We start from the raw sequence: 18,408 nt of genomic DNA on the forward strand, positions 1-18,408 counted from the left end.
ATCTTAACTACTGACCAATGAGAACGGTGTCATCTTAACTACTGACCAATCAGAATGGTGCTTACTTCATTCAAACCAGCAACATTTTGAATAAACATTAACGGATACTTTCAGTAAACGTTTAATTACGTGAGTTAGTTAGCTTATTCAAAGTGTTACAATAATAGATAGTGTTATTCCTTCACATTTGGGGCCATGCAGAGATGTCCGCGGTACCAACCGATTAACTCTTGAATATTATATATTGCAGCGTTACAGAGGAATAGTGATGGTTTCTACAAAAGCGAAACCAAACAATATACAGTATAACGTAGTGACCTTATATACGAGTGAAATTTTAGATGACATTCAAAAGGAATAAAATAAATGTATAAACTATTCACCAGCTTTCAAGTCGCCGCTGAAGTCTGTGAATTATTTCTATACTTTTTCATCTTAATTCTTTCTGGACGATACAATAATAAACTTGTATTGCGGTTTGCGATATATCATTGTCATGTTTCATCATTATCAGAAGGTGATGTTCGGTAAATGAGTTTAACTGCTGCACCTGCTTACCTTTCTACAAAGTTCATTTGTCATTAAATTTGTCCCTTTCCGATTATTTCTACATTATCTTTAATTGTAGTTTCAACATAAGAAATGACATTAAGTATATATCAATCGGTTTGAAGTACACCAGGTTTAACTTACAAAGTGATATTAAAGGACGTTTGACGTAATAGAGTCGGAAACAGTACTCGTTTATTTTGTAGTCATCACGAAAATAGCAAAGATTCTAAAGATCATTAAAGGTCATTTTAATAAAAGACATTAAAATCATCAAGCTACAAGCTTATAATTCAAACAAATTTGTTATAAAAATTTAAATAAATCATTAAAAATAAAGGTCATCAATTAACGAGATCGATACATTGGGTCATTTTGAAAAACAATATCTTGTTAGGAATGACGTGTGGCGCGATGTTTACGTCCGATCCCATTTATTACGGTCAACATTTCGTCATCAATACCGCATTAAATATCCGGTCTTGTCACTGAAATCTGCTCTCTAAATGAATCTAAAGGCTATAAACGGTCTATCAATCATTTTCTGTATTGCCATCATCATCGATATTCTCATAATACCATCCGGGCCAAGACAGTGATCGCTGTCAGGAGCAGCAGTACGACAGCCATTTTGAATAAATAGGAATGTTTTCCAGTTTAAACATTTGAATAATTGAGGGTCTGTTTGACATCGCCCAACATGGCATATACAGGCATCAAGGGATTTCGAGTTCTATAAGAGATGTGGTCAAGCACACCGATCTAAAGGCGGTAATAAGAACGCCATCAAGTGGTGGATTTTCAACCAGGCACAGATTGATGGAATTATCCATTACCGTTCTCAGGGGACCGGAAATCAGACATTTCTGTCTACACCGTTTTATCGGATGATCCGGTCTTTATATGGGTCATTGTTTAACTGGGCATTAATTACCCTCCGGACCGTTGGGACTTTATATAAGGCGGTAATTTTCGTGAGAATGGCCGATCTCCAACCCCAAGTGAATACTTATTCACGACAGTCCTGATACTTTTTTTGCAATTTAAATTTGAATGGTAGATAATTTTGCTAGGCGTCTTCTTGTCTGCTTTTCTGGTAACAAACTTGTCTTGAGTTTGTAGGTGTAAGCACGACCCGTAGTGCCAAGAGGTAAACCAGACATGATATGCATGTATATTAAGCTTAAATTATTATAAATAGTTGTACCGGTTCAGAATATACACGCAAATTTCATGTTTAAATTGAATTAAGTAACGAAATCAATAGAATCAATGGGTTGATGCCAACTTCTTTAAACATCTAAATCCCATTTTGGTTTTCCTTCTTCTCATCTGGATTTCAATACTTTCGGTTTCTGTCATCACTAACGAATCCTAGAAGGCTGGATCAACTGTGCAATGTCCTTACAATCAATGACGATTCCTAAAAGGACGGAACAGTTGTACGATGTTCCTAGGGATTCTGACGAGCCCTAGAAAGACAAAACAGCTGCAGGATATCCCTAAAATCACTGACGAGGCCTAGAAAGACGAAACAGCTGCAGGATATTCCTAAAATCACTGACGAGGCCTAGAAAGACGAAACAGCTGCAGGATATTCCTAAAATCACTGAGGAGTCCTAGAAGGACGAAACAGCTGTATGATGTCCCAAACATCACTGACGAGTCTTAGGACAAAATAACTGTGGGTTGAAGTTTGAGGTTCATTATTATGGAACACCGACAGGGTCAAAATTCTAACTGATTATTTGTTTTATTCTTATTTGCTATTCTTCAATCCTGATCAATTCAGCCGTTGGGGAGAAAACGAAAATAACTAACTGCTTGGGACACGAGCTCAGCCTAGGCTCGGGATACACAATTTCAACCCAATTGTTTGCTGTACAGCGACGCCTGTTGTCATAATAAGGAACTAAATATTGTAACTTTCGTTCTGCTTTGTGCTATGTCTCATTCTTGTTGCCTTGACAACAACAATTTATTGCCGACTGCAGTTTGTAACGGAAACATTAATTAAATAGTTACCATTGTGTAAAACACTAATATTACAGACAAAAACACCAATCAAATGGCATTTGGAAGTTAGAATATTCAGATTGCAACAAAGAAAGAATCGTTATATCGTAAGCATGTATGGACTAAGACAAACTGAAATACAAAGTAGATACATACAATAAGGCAGTATCGCTTACAACAAACATCAAGTCGTTCTGTGTAGGAAATGATTCAATTCCTGTTGATAAGGAGATGTTTCTGTGTAGGACATGATTAACTTGCTGTTTATAAGGAGATGTTTCTGTGTAGGAAATGATTAACTTGCTGTTTATAAGGAGATGTTTCTGTGTAGGAAATGATTCAATTCATGTTTATAAGGAGATGTTTCTGTGTAGGAAATGATTCACTTCATGTTTATAAGGAGATGATTATATGAAGGAAACGATTCACTTCCTGTCTATAAGGAGATTTTGTTTTTGAGTAGGAAATGATTCACTTCCTGTTTATGAAGCAATGTTCCGGTGCCAAATTGGTTAATAGTTTTATCTTACGATATCAGCTTCAAGAAACCAGAAAACCAAGCTTTATATTAAATGAAATTTGAGATGCATGAAAATCTAATTCCAATTTAAGTAAACGAATATAATTAATGTTATAGAAATAAAGCGTACATAAATAGCAAGTCCTTTGAATCAATTGTTAAACAGAAGTCGCATTAATATTAGATAGTCATAGTCGTGTTCAAGCAGAAGAAGACAATGAAACACCAAGAGAATTCGATAAACACTTATAAACACAGTCGACAATTTAACAGAATTGGCGTCACGTGTTAGCCTACAGACACAGACGTGATGGCGTCACGATTGTTTCTTACCTCCTCACCCATCATTTGTGCAACTGTGAAGGCTTCCCGCTCACTGAGTCGTTAAATACTCCTATATCATCTAGCATTTCATTGATGCCATAGAAGAGATATTTTGTCTCCTTGTAAGGTAAAATGTAACCTTAAACCTAACGTCTAGACAAAGGTCTTATCAAAAACATTTCAGACAAATATACTAGTCTCTAACATGTCTCGAATTAGTGAACCATTTTACAGAAGCATTGCGTATCGCTACAGTTAGGATATCCGCATATCAATTGTGTTAGACGCTGTGACAATATCAGCTCGTTAAATGTATCCCTGTGAAAAAATGAACATGCCTATGCAAATGAAACTTAAGTGCATTCATTCGTTAGATTAGGAGATTACTAGCTGGCTTGTGGAGGAAACAATGTTTTGATTTTTCTATATTTTGTTAAAAGAAAATAAAGAAAAATATATAATAAAGTCAATAGAAAAACAAAGGTAGGCTAATTGTTTTCCAACTGATGACGTTCAGAAAGACATGCCAATTATCCACGGGGCCTTGTTAGAGGAAGCAGATGAGACATAATTACGTTATCTCTTAAGCGTTCATGGAATGTTTAAGGTCTAATGGCTGATCACGGTTTTAATTTTCAATATTAGACGGTTTCTAGGCTTTTAAGACGTTGTGCATGGCCCAGCGAAATTTAGATAGAATGTATTATTAATAAAACCACATTTGTAGCATGTATGTTTTAGATAGAAAACAAACGTGTACTGGACTGTTCTAGAAAAGATAGATGCACGCTCCAATTATGTATATATGATAGGTTGTCTATATAGGAACCGTACTGTTGAAATATAAGTATTATCATATTGATGTTGGTGTTCGAATACAAGTTGAAGTTTAACAAGTACTTGTCTTTGTCAGTGTTATGTGTGTTTCCCTGTACTTAGCCCGAGTTTTCTCTGGCCCTGTCACCATGTCTGGCGTAGCGCCAGAGCGCATTACTATATGAAAACGTGGAATTATCCGACACCGTTTGGTGTCGCTAAGAATTTGGGGCAAATACAATAAAATCGGGTGTGACATAACACCTACCTTACATGTATGGATAAATGAGATATTTATTTACCCCAGAACACCCATTTAGTCCCATCTAGGTGTTTTATTCAATCCGTATAGACCCTCGCTTTACGCTAGTCAAAATTTCATACTTGACTCGACGCCATATTGCTAACTATGAAGGTCGCGAGCGGCCTAATTACCCTACCCTAAGTCAAGGTAATGCTTCACAATTTTTGAGTCAAGGTTATACATTGTGCAAATGTTTAGAGTCAATGTCATAAGTTATATAAATGATTTGAGTCAAGATTATAAGCTATATATATATATAAATATATATCTAAGAAAGGTCTAGTGTTGCCAATATTAAAAGTTACACTAATGTTTGGATATGTATATAATGTATACCGGGGATACCCGTTATACTGGATTAAATATATTTTCCCAGCAGTGATATAATTCAGACAACTGTGCAAATGAAGAACGATATTATTGTTTTCATAGGTATGGTATGTGTAGACCAAAGTCTAACATTCGACCGTGTTCCCGAGGGGAAGTGGCAGAAGAATACTATATGGGAGTTCGGGAAATTCCATTTGGAACATTCACGAAGGTAAGCGTTATTCCTCCATTCTCACACATTTGTCATTAACAAATACTATAAGTATGTGTGTCATTATATATATCATACTGTTACGACATTGAAGAAATGTTCCCTCAAATAGAACATAGTCACATATTCGTTGCATTGTTGTGTCTACTGCTCTAAACAGCCAACCATATCTAAGGTATCTATGATATTTGCTTCTATTTGTGTGTTTGATCAAGGTAGTGAAAACATCAATTGCTTTATAGAGCAAATTCAATACCAGGCTGTGTGAATTTAAGGTTGTTTTAGCTACACCTCTTTCTAAAGCTTTCGCACGCTTCCTCACTCTCCTTTACTCTTCCTAAAACTTCCCCAAGCTTCCTCACTCTTCCTAAAGCTTCCTCACTCTTCCTCACTCTTCTGCACTCTTCCTAAAGCTTCATCACGCTTCATCACGCTTCCTCACTCCTCATTAAGCTTTCTCACTCTTCCTCACTCTTCTTCACGCTTCCTCACTCTTCCGCACGCTTCCTCACGCTTCCTCACGCTTCCTCACGCTTCCTCGAAGTTCCTCATTCTTCCTCACGCATCCGCACAACAGAATATTACACTCTGACGTCATTAGTTAGAGAGAGGCAGATAAGTTCAAATACAGGTTAACATATATGTCTATATATATTGTCGACATCTTTAAATAGTTACACACAACAATGATCATCAATTAAACGGTTTGGTGACATACGACATCGTAACAATGTGTACTCAATGACTGGTCCTACACTATTCCTCGGGGTAAGTCTCTAGGCAGAGTCAAACTGACCATGAATTAAGCAGTGATCTAAGATTAACGTCACATAGATTCTCATTTTAATAGCTACTTAAAAGGCGAACAACAGCTCGTCTCTCACTACAGAATAACGTATCTAAGCATTAAACCAAATATGTCTGTAAGCAATAAAGCAAATTGAAACTTAATTGCTTTCATTTATCTTTAACATGTTTCCTGTTTTAAAATAAAAGCCAAATCCGGTAGGTTTTTTTTCTACATAATCTGTCATCTTGATATATGAGGATTTACAGACGTTGTGCCGAAAAGTACTCCGATATATCATCGAAACCTAATGGTCTTCACATTACAGGATATATATGTATACGTCCGAGGTTATCCGAGTGTACCCTAATGTGGTATTCAGACAACTTAAAGTAATACATGTATCATAATCAATCATAGATCGAACAGAGCAAATGAGATACCGACAAACATATATATATATATATGGTATAATGATTACATTTTAATGAGACACCATCCTACGTTCCATCGTCAATAACCATCTCAGTAATAAATGTGTTACCAAATATATTAGTTTGTTGGTTATAAACTGTATGAGATTATCGGTGGTATAGCGTCAATTAGGACACTAACACCATTAATCATACCTAAAGATAACAATCTATACAAGTCAGACGTTCACAAGTAATGGAAATAAAGTATAGAGCGTACAGTGTTCATATCGAGTAGACGTATGACAAAGTTTTATAAAAGTGTTTCTTTAAATTATGATGCGCAAATTGTACTTTCTACATAATATTCGATATATGAGCAAATAAAGAGGGTGCATCACTTGATCACTGAGTTAATCAGTTAGTTAATACTTGAAATGCAGTAAAATCTGGGTGTGCAATAATTATTAATGTACTTTCAGAATCATATCTTCCAAACACCTTATCCCTACAACACTTCAGAAGGATCAATATTCTACTGCGTCAAATTCTAAGTTAAGCATATCTCATCATCAGCCTACGAGGCAACAGGCATCCACCACAGTTAAAATATCAAAACAGATAAAAATGAAGAAAAAAATCTAAAATAAGCAGCAACAAAATCTATAGATTTAAAAAAAAGTCCTGAGCTGTATTCACACAACCGTTCCGTGATATGGTCATCTACTCTAAACCTAACGCTGATTCGATGGCCTCGTTACTATTTTACGGCTACAGAACCACCTGTGAACATACCGTTGTCCAGCATAAGTGGTCAATTTGATGTGCCAATCATACATTGTTCACTTCGGACATGTCTATGAGTTCAGACCCATTGGTCGCTGATCATCCTACTTGACCACTTAGTCAATTCAACACAGGACAGTGACCGTACAGTCTCAATGATACTTATGTTTCCCTGACAACAATGGATAGCGGTCTATTGTTCTCGGACGGTGTAAGAGATGTTTTGATGGACAGATACATTCTCGGTATGAGAGGTCGTTAAAGAACGAACTTTGTATATCAGAATCACAAGGTATCGAGAAAATATCTGTGTATAAAATGATATGATTGATTGATTGATTTTAAACATATTTATTGCCCCAAAATTGAGCAGAGAATTAGTTTTTCCAACTTATCAACGCCTTTTCCTCTAATACAGTTCATATATTGATATTTACATGATGACATTTAACAAGGCATACAAATCACAATATACAATCAATACCTTTTACTTAAAACCTGTTGCTGGATTTGATGAAAATATGCACGTGTCTGAAAACTGAAAAATGGTATGACAAAGTTTAGCTTTAAATGACCCCAACTGTCAAAACGCCGTAAAATACAACAATGAGACAATTAAATTAAAAGGTATGACAAAGTAAAAAGTTCAACAATGGGTGTATACGGGACTTATCCTTTGGATCATAGCGTAAAGAAGGGAAATATAAGGAAACCTAGGTAAAGGCCGCCAATGAAACAATTAGTTTCACTAAGAATTATTTTTAAAACTAATATGAGTGCTTTGCAGACCTTTTTTTCTAATAAAATGTTTCACTAACAAAAGCATGCAATTTAAATATTTAATGCGAAACTCACGTTGCATGTATTTCTATTAACTGGCTTTGTTTGCTGCCACAGGTTCATTGCACGTGCCCGCTGTTAGAGTACGAGGAGATGCCGTCAGGGATGGAGTCATCTAACTCTAAAACCATCTATCAACTTATCTGTTCCGGAAGAGGTAAGCTATTTCCAATTAATTTCGATTTTTAAAGCATTACACACAAAGTTATCGTGTTCACAATGATTACATTTTTAAATGTTAAGTAAGGATAAAAGTCCATGACATTGAATCAGTGTTTGAAGTAACTGTATTCTTAACAAAATTAAGAATTACATTCCAGCTTTGAAGCGGGATTTATATAACTTAAAATACAACTTGTCCATTACGCATCGAGGATTAATTTCCTGTATTTGTCCTTACAACATCTAATTGATGAATTGGACTGTAAAAGCATCGCAGAAAATTCATCTTGTCTGAGATGATGAAGAAAGCAATACCTCATGATTTTGATTATAATTTGAAAAAAAAACCAACATAACTGTAACTTGTGTATATTAATTACAGGATTGCAAGCAGCGATGAAGAGAGGCAGAGGAGGCGGGAGATACGGAGGGGGAAGCAATGGCCGCCGGTTCTACTTTTACAGAAAATAAACATGACGCATTTGCGAATAAATACTTTGTTTATATTCAAGAGAGGTACAATCTACCAAACAAGCTAAGACGTCCTCGTTCGACGTCTAGCAATCAATGTTAAAGCATATCTAACGTATCTTTACTTTCTATTTGAACTGTAATCCATCACTCACGTGTGAAGGTACATGAATGAAATGTCATGGCTTTGTAAATAAAGTTTACAAACTATTTGAGTGAAGTTAGCTGATTTGATTTATTTGTCCTGTAACAGTGACGCGCAGATTGGGCTTCCTTCCATCATTCACACATTTGTCTATCGGTCTATCTGTTCAAAAGATTTCTTTGTCAAGCCTTAGGGTATGGCAGATAGCACGTGCTGGCAACAATGCAATGACGTCACGACAATGATGAAATTACATCACGTCGACATTTCAATCACGTCACGTCAACCTTCTATTGCATTACGATAGTTTTTGAAATATTTGAACAGCTTGATAATAAACAAATAAAACAAAACAGTAAAGTGGGAGAAAAACAATTATCATCTACCTTGAGGACGTCACAGAAAAATCTCCAATTCTCGGGATATGAAAAGAAAACTATAAATACATGTAATACCACACATCGGTTTGGAGATGTCTTTGTCATACACTCAACGTAGGGGAACATTGATAGAATCTGCCCCTACCTTTAGGGTATGATAGAGACATCTCCAATCTTCCCCTACCTTTAGGATGTGATAGAGAAATCTCCAATCTCCCCCTACCATTAGGGTGTGGTAGAGAAATCTCCAATCTCCCCCTACCTTTATGGTATAATAGAGAAATCTCCAATCTTCCCCTACCTTTAGGATGTGATAGAGAAATCTCCAATCTTCCCTACCTTTAGGATGTGATAGAGAAATCTCCAATCTCCCCCTACCTTTAGGATGTGATAGAGAAATCTCCAATCTTCCCTACCTTTAGGATGTGATAGGTTAATCTCCAATCTTCTCCTTACCTTTAGGATGTGATAGAGAAATCTCCAATCTTCCACTACCTTTAGGGTGTGATAGAGAAATCTCCAATCTTCCCCTACCTTTAGGGTGTGATAGAGAAATCTCCAAACCCCCCACCTTTAGGATGTGAAAGATGAATAATAGAATCTAACATGGGTGTGTTCCGTGGACAGGGAAATCTCAACCTGAGTGTAAGAGTTTGGCCAGTCAGCACGAAGCTTGCCGAGTACTGGCAAGCCAAACTCTTACACGAGGGTTGAGATATCCTTTTCGCGCAACAGACCCATGTTTGATTATTTTGCTCACATACTTCCAAGCAAATGTAAGATTTTATGACAGTTTTTCATCCCGCCACCTTCAATGCTCCTGGGAACGTGCGTCAAAATCATTGATGTCATCATTAAAGACATGGTTACACAACGTAAAATGATGACGTTATGTTATTGTGAGTAGCGTCATATAGCGCGTGCCAACTGTCTTTACCCCCCTGTGTGAGATCGATTATTTTTTTCCATGGCAACTGCAGGATAACCCTATGAAGTGTGTGAGAATCTCCATTCTACTCCCTACCTTTAAAGTATGATAGAGAAATCTCCAATCTCCCCCTACCTTTAGGGGTGGATAGAGACACCCCCCCCCCCCTACCTTTAGGGTTTGATAGAGAAACGGTCAAGAATATCATGCCGAGAATTGGAGATTTTTCTGTCACGTCTTCAAGGTAGGGGATGGTTATTTTTTTCTCTCATTCAACTATTTTTATTACCCAGGGTCCAGTTCTTTCAATATTTGGAAAAAAAAAAAACAATAATGACGTGATATGATTCAATTTTCACCGTGACAACATTGAATTTTGGCCTTGGCCGTGTCTTCATTGTATTGTCGCCGTGACGTTATTGAAATTTTGCAAGAACGTGCGATCTATCATACCTAAGGGGTTGACAGAGTTATCAAAACCTAAAGATTGACAGAGATATCACACCCTAGGGGTTGACAGAGATATATCATAACCTTGGGATTGACAGAGATATCACAACCTAGGGGTGGCAGAGATATCACAACCTTGGGATTGACAGAAATATCACAACCTAGGGGTGGCAGAGAAATCACAACATAGGGGTGACAGAGACATCACAACATAGGGGTTGACAGAGATATCACAACCTAGAGGTTGACAGAGATAGCACACCCTAGCGGTGACAGAGACATCACAACATAGGGGTTGACAGAGATATCACACCCTAGGGGTGGCAGAGAAATCACAACCTGGGGGTTGACAGAGATATCACAGCCTAGGGGTTGACAGAAATATCACAACTTAAGGGTTGACAGAAATACCACACCCTAGGGGTTGACAAAAATATCACAACGTATAGGTTGACAGAAGTATCACAACCTAGGGGTTAACAGAGATATCACAGCCTAGGGGTTGACAGAGATATCACAACTTAAGGGATGACAAAGATATCACAACCTAGGGGTTGACAGAGATATTGCAATCTAGGGGTTGACAGAGATATCACACTATAGGGGTTGACAGAGATATCACATCTTGAGGGTTGACACAGATATATCATAACCTTGGGGTTGACAGAGATATCACAACCTAGGGGTTGACAGAGATATCACAACTTAAGGGTTGACAGAGATATCACACCCTAGGGGTTGACAGAAATATCATTACCTTGGGGTTGACAGAGATATCACAACCTAGGGGTTGACTGGGATATCACAACTTAAGGGTTGACAGAGATATCACACCCTAGGGGTTGACACAGAAATATCATTACATTGGGGTTGACAAGAGATATCACAACCTAGGGGTTGACAGAGATATCATACCCTAGGGGTTGACAGAGATATCACAACTTAAGGGTTGACAAAGATATCACAACCTAGGGGTTGACTGAAATAGCACAACCTATGGGTTTAAAGAAATATCACACACTAGGGGTTGACAGAGATAACACACTTTAGGGATTGACAGAGATATCACATCTTAAGAGTTGACACAGATATATCATAACCTTGGGGTTGACAGAGATATCATACCCTAGGGGTTGACAGAGATATCACAACTTAAGGGTTGACCAAGATATCACAACCTAGGGATTGACAGAAATATCACAACCTATAGGTTTAAAGAAATATCACACCCTAGGGGTTGACAGAGATAACACACTCTAGGGGTTGACAGAGATATCACATCTTAAGGGTTGACACAGATATATCATAACCTTGGGGTTGAAAGAGATATCACAACCTAGGGGTTGACAGAGATATCACAACTTAAGGGTTGACAGAGATATCACATCTTAAAAGTTGACGCAGATATATCATAACCTTGGGGTTGACAGAGATATCACAACCTAGGGGTTGACAGAAATATCATAACCTAGAGGTTTAAAGAAATATCACACCCTAGGGGGTGACAGAGATATCACATCTTAAGGGGTTGAAAGAAACATCACAACTTAAAGGGTTGACAGAGATATCACACCCTAGGGGTTTACAGAGATATCACAACCTAGAGGTTGACAGAGATATCACACCCTAGTGGTTGACATAGATACCACACCCTAGGGGTGACAGAGACATCACAGCCTAAGGGTTGACAGAGATATCACAACCTAGGAGTTGACACAAATATCACAACCTGGGGGTTAACAGAGATATCACAGCCTAGGGGGTGACAGAGATATCACAACCTAGGGGTTGACAGAGATATCATACCCTAGGGGTTGACAGAGATATCACAACTTAAGGGTTGACAAAGATATCACAACCTAGGAATTGACAGAAATATCACAACCTATGGGTTGACAGAGATATCACAACTTAAGGGTTGACCAAGATATCACAACCTAGGGATTGACAGAAATATCACAACCTATAGGTTTAAAGAAATATCACACCCTAGGGGTTGACAGAGATAACACACTCTAGGGGTTGACAGAGATATCACATCTTAAGGGTTGACACAGATATATCATAACCTTGGGGTTGAAAGAGATATCACAACCTAGGGGTTGACAGAGATATCACAACTTAAGGGTTGACAGAGATATCACATCTTAAAAGTTGACACAGATATATCATAACCTTGGGGTTGACAGAGATATCACAACCTAGGGGTTGACAGAAATATCATAACCTAGAGGTTTAAAGAAATATCACACCCTAGGGGGTGACAGAGATATCACATCTTAAGGGGTTCAAAGAAATATCACAACTTAAAGGGTTGACAGAGATATCACACCCTAGGGGTTTACAGAGATATCACAACCTAGAGGTTGACAGAGATATCACACCCTAGTGGTTGACATAGATACCACACCCTAGGGGTGACAGAGACATCACAGCCTAAGGGTTGACAGAGATATCACAACCTAGGAGTTGACACAAATATCACAACCAGGGGGTTAACAGAGATATCACAGCCTAGGGGGTGACAGAGATATCACAACTTAAGGGTTGACAGAGATATCACAACCTAGAGGTTGACAGAGATATCACACCCTAGGGAGTGACAGAGATAGCACACCCTAGGGGTGACAGAAATATCACAACCTAGAGGTTGACAGAAATATCACAGCCTAAGGGTTGACAGAGATATCACAACCTAGGAGTTGACACAAATATCACAACCTGGGGGTTAACAGAGATATCACAGCCTAGGGGGTGACAGAGATATCACAACTTAAGGGTTGACAGAGATATCACAACCTAGAGGTTGACAGAGATATCACACCCTAGGGGGTGACAGAGATAGCACACCCTAGGGGTGACAGAGACATCACAACCTAGGGGTTGACAGAGATATCACACCCTAGGGGTGGCAGAGAAATCACAACCTGGGGGTTGACAGAAATATCACAGCCTAGGGGTTGACAGAAATATCACAACTTAAGGGTTGACACAGATATATCATAACCTTGGGGTTGACAGAGATATCACAACCTAGGGGTTGACAGAGATATCACAACTTAAGGGTTGACAGAGATATCACATCTTAATAGTTGACACAGACATATCATAACCTAGAGGTTGACAGAGATATCACACCCTAGCGGTTGACAGAGACATCATAACCTAGGGGTTGACAGAGATGTCACACCCTAGGGGTGGCAGAGAAATCACAACCTGGGGGTTGACAGAGATATCACAGCCTAGGGGTTGACAGAAATATCACAACCTAGAGGTTGACAGAAATATCACAACCTAGGGGTGGCAGAGAAATCACAACCTAGGGGTTGACAGAAATATCACAACCTAGGGGTGGCAGAAATATCACACCCTAGGGGCGGCAGAGAAATCACAGCCTAGGGGTGACAGAGACATCACAACCTAGGGGTTGACAGAGATATCACACCCTAGGGGTGACAGAGAAATCACAACCTGGGGGTTGACAGAGATATCGCAATCTAGGGGTTGACAGAGATAGCACAGCCTAGGGGTGGCAGAGAAATCACAACCTAGGGGTTGACAGAGATATCGCAATCTAGGGGTTGACACAGAAATATCATTACATTGGGGTTGACAAGAGATATCACAACCTAGGGGTTGACAGAGATATCATACCCTAGGGGTTGACAGAGATATCACAACTTAAGGGTTGACAAAGATATCACAACCTAGGAATTGACAGAAATATCACAACCTATGGGTTGACAGAGATATCACAACATAAGGGTTGACAAAGATATCACAACCTAGGGGTTGACTGAAATAGCACAACCTAGGGGTTGACAGAGATAACACACTTTAGGGATTGACAGAGATATCACATCTTAAGAGTTGACACAGATATATCATAACCTTGGGGTTGACAGAGATATCATACCCTAGGGGTTGACAGAGATATCACAACTTAAGGGTTGACCAAGATATCACAACCTAGGGATTGACAGAAATATCACAACCTATAGGTTTAAAGAAATATCACACCCTAGGTGTTGACAGAGATAACACACTATAGGGGTTGACAGAGATATCACATCTTAAGGGTTGACACAGATATATCATAACCTTGGGGTTGAAAGAGATATCACAACCTAGGGGTTGACAGAGATATCACAACTTAAGGGTTGACAGAGATATCACATCTTAATAGTTGACACAGATATATCATAACCTTGGGGTTGACAGAGATATCACAACCTAGGGGTTGACAGAAATATCATAACCTAGAGGTTTAAAGAAATATCACACCCTAGGGGGTGACAGAGATATCACATCTTAAGGGGTTGAAAGAAATATCACAACTTAAAGGGTTGACAGAGATATCACACCCTAGGGGTTTACAGAGATATCACAACCTAGAGGTTGACAGAGATATCACACCCTAGTGGTTGACATAGATACCACACCCTAGGGGTGACAGAGACATCACAGCCTAAGGGTTGACAGAGATATCACAACCTAGGAGTTGACACAAATATCACAACCTGGGGGTTAACAGAGATATCACAGCCTAGGGGGTGACAGAGATATCACAACTTAAGGGTTGACAGAGATATCACAACCTAGAGGTTGACAGAGATATCACACCCTAGGGGGTGACAGAGATAGCACACCCTAGGGGTGACAGAGACATCACAACCTAGGGGTTGACAGAGATAGCACACCCTAGGGGTGGCAGAGAAATCACAACCTGGGGGTTGACAGAAATATCACAGCCTAGGGGTTGACAGAAATATCACAACTTAAGGGTTGACACAGATATATCATAACCTTGGGGTTGACAGAAATATCACAACTTAAGGGTTGACACAGATATATCATAACCTAGAGGTTGACAGAGATATCACACCCTAGCGGTGACAGAGACATCATAACCTAGGGGTTGACAGAGATGTCACACCCTAGGGGTGGCAGAGAAATCACAACCTGGGGGTTGACAGAGATATCACAGCCTAGGGGTTGACAGAAATATCACAACTTAAGGGTTGACAGAAATACCACACCCTAGGGGTTGACAGAAATATCACAACCTAGAGGTTGACAGAAATATCACAACCTAGGGGTGGCAGAAAAATCACAACCTAGGGGTTGACAGAGACATCACAACCTAGGGGTTAACAGAGATATCATACCCTAGGGGTGGCAGAGAAATCACAGCCTAGGGGTGACAGAGACATCACAACCTAGGGGTTGACAGAGATATCACACCCTAGGGGTGACAGAGAAATCACAACCTGGGGGTTGACAGAGATATCGCAATCTAGGGGTTGACAGAGATAGCACAGCCTAGGGGTGGCAGAGAAATCACAACCTAGGGGTTGACAGAGATATCGCAATCTAGGGGTTGACAGAGATAGCACAGCCTAGGGGTGACAGAGACATCACAACCTAGGGGTTGACAGAGATATCACACCCTAGGGGTGGCAGAGAAATCACAACCTGGGGGTTGACAGAGATATCGCAATCTAGGGGTTGACAGAGATAGCACAGCCTAGGGGTGGCAGAGAAATCACAACCTAGGGGTTGACAGAGATATCGCAATCTAGGGGTTGACAGAGATATCACACCCTAGGGGTGACAGAGACATCACAACCTAGGGGTTGACACAGATATCACACCCTATGGGTTGACAGATATATTACACCCTAGGGGTTGACAGAAATATCACAACCTAGGGGGTGACAGAGATATCACAACTTAAGGGTTGACAAAGATATCACAGCCTAGGGGTTGACAGAGATGTCTCAACTTAAGGGTTGACAGAGATATCACAACCTAGAGGTTGACAGATATATCACACCCTAGGGGTGACAGAGACATCACAACCTAGGGGTTGACAGAGATATCACACCCTAGGGGTGGCAGAGAAATCACAACCTGCGGGTTGACAGAGATATCACAGCCTAGGGGTTGACAGAAATATCACAACTTAAGGGTTGTCACAGATATATAATAACCTTGGGGTTGACAGAGATATCACAACCTAGGGGTTGACAGAGATATCACAACTTAAGGGTTGACAGAGATATCCCATCTTAATAGTTGACAGAAATACCACACCCTAGGGATTGACAGAAATATCACAACCTAGAGGTTGACAGAAATATCACACCCTAGGGGTTGACAGAGATATCACACCCTAGGGGTTGACAGAAATATCACAAATTAGGGATTGACAGAAATATCACAACCTAGGGGTTAACAGAGATATCACAGCCTAAGGGTTGACAGAGATATCACAACCTAGGGGTTGACAGAGATATCACAACTTAAGGGTTGACAGAGATATCCCATCTTAATAGTTGACAGAAATACCACACCCTAGGGGTTGACAGAAATATCACAACCTATGGGTTGACAGAGATATCACAACTTAAGGGTTGACAGAGATATCCCATCTTAATAGTTGACAGAAATACCACACCCTAGGGGTTGACAGAAATATCACAACCTAGAGGTTGACAGAAATATCACACCCTAGGGGTTGACAGAGATATCACAACTTAAGGGTTGACAGAGATATCCCATCTTAATAGTTGACAGAAATACCACACCCTAGGGGTTGACAGAAATATCACAACCTATGGGTTGACAGAGATATCACAACTTAAGGGTTGACAGAGATATCTCATCTTAATAGTTGACAGAAATACCACACCCTAGGGGTTGACAGAAATATCACAACCTAGAGGTTGACAGAAATATCACACCCTAGGGGTTGACAGAGATATCACAACTTAAGGGTTGACAGAGATATCCCATCTTAATAGTTGACAGAAATACCACACCCTAGGGGTTGACAGAAATATCACAACCTATGGGTTGACAGAGATATCACAACTTAAGGGTTGACAGAGATATCCCATCTTGATAGTTGACAGAAATACCACACCCTAGGGGTTGACAGAAATATCACAACCTAGAGGTTGACAGAAATATCACAACCTAGGTGTTAACAGAGATATCACACCCTAGCGGTTGACAGAGATAGTACAACCTAGAGGTGGCAGAGACATCACAACCTGGGGGTTGACAGAGATATCACAACCTAGGGGTTGACAGAAATATCACAACCTAGGGGTTGACAGAAATATCACAACCTAGGGATTAACAGAGATATCACACCCTAGCGGTTGACAGAGATATTACAACCTAGAGGTGGCAGAGACATCACAACCTGGGGGTTGACAGAGATATCGCAATCTAGGGGTTGACAGAGATATCACAACATTGGGGGTGACAGAGATATCTTTTTTTTTTTTTTTTTAAGAAATAGATTAAAATTCGTTGTCGGTATCTCGTATAATGCTTTTATAGTGTTTTGGCTACCTCTGTCCGTTGATAATGACTCAATCTCTACGTCTGTGACGTTTTGAAAACGCGTGTGTTGATCCATGTTTGACATTTTCGTAAGAGAAAACAAAATTTTAGGCTACCGTCTGCAACAACAAACAATCTCTGTCATTTAAGCGCTTGCATGTCGTTGTGTCTTTCAAACGTTCTGACGACGTTACAGCAGGGGTGTGACAGTTCGCCGTGTGACAGTTTGCCGTGTGACAGTTTTTTCGAACTGTCACACGGTGTGATAGTCCTGGAAACACATGCGCAATCCTCTCGAGGCTGATAGTCAAATTATCGCATTACTTTTATATAGAGAAAAAAACGTAAAGGTATAATAACACAACTTAAGGGTTGACAGAGATATCACAACCTAGGGGGTGACCGAGATATCACAACTTAAGGGTTGGTAGAGATATAAAAACCTGGGGGTTGACAGAGAAAGAAACACGGGAACCAAATATCTAAATGAAGAAAAATTATGTGAATTTCTTTCCGCCCTTGTGGTGTCTTTACTGAGGACGACCTCCGTTGAGACTCTTTGCCATTCATTACGTGAAATCAAAAGATGAAATACAAATACATGTTTATTCACATCTGTA

At 39.5% G+C, this 18,408-nt stretch overlaps 1 protein-coding gene across 1 annotated transcript in view; it reads left to right on the forward strand.

Moving 5' to 3' along the window:
* The window catches only part of LOC117342799, a 32,733-nt gene extending 23,984 nt beyond the window's left edge, over positions 1-8,749 (forward strand). The window contains exons 3-5 of the mRNA XM_033905058.1: positions 4,962-5,070; positions 7,954-8,053; positions 8,441-8,749. Of these exons, the coding sequence (XP_033760949.1) occupies positions 4,962-5,070; positions 7,954-8,053; positions 8,441-8,529 (298 nt within the window). The 3' untranslated portion in view covers positions 8,530-8,749. The remainder of the gene's footprint in view (positions 1-4,961; positions 5,071-7,953; positions 8,054-8,440) is intronic.
* The last annotated feature ends 9,659 nt before the right edge of the window (positions 8,750-18,408 follow it).

This window comes from Pecten maximus, chromosome 14, assembly GCF_902652985.1.
Source record: "Pecten maximus chromosome 14, xPecMax1.1, whole genome shotgun sequence".
NCBI lineage: Eukaryota > Metazoa > Mollusca > Bivalvia > Pectinida > Pectinidae > Pecten > Pecten maximus.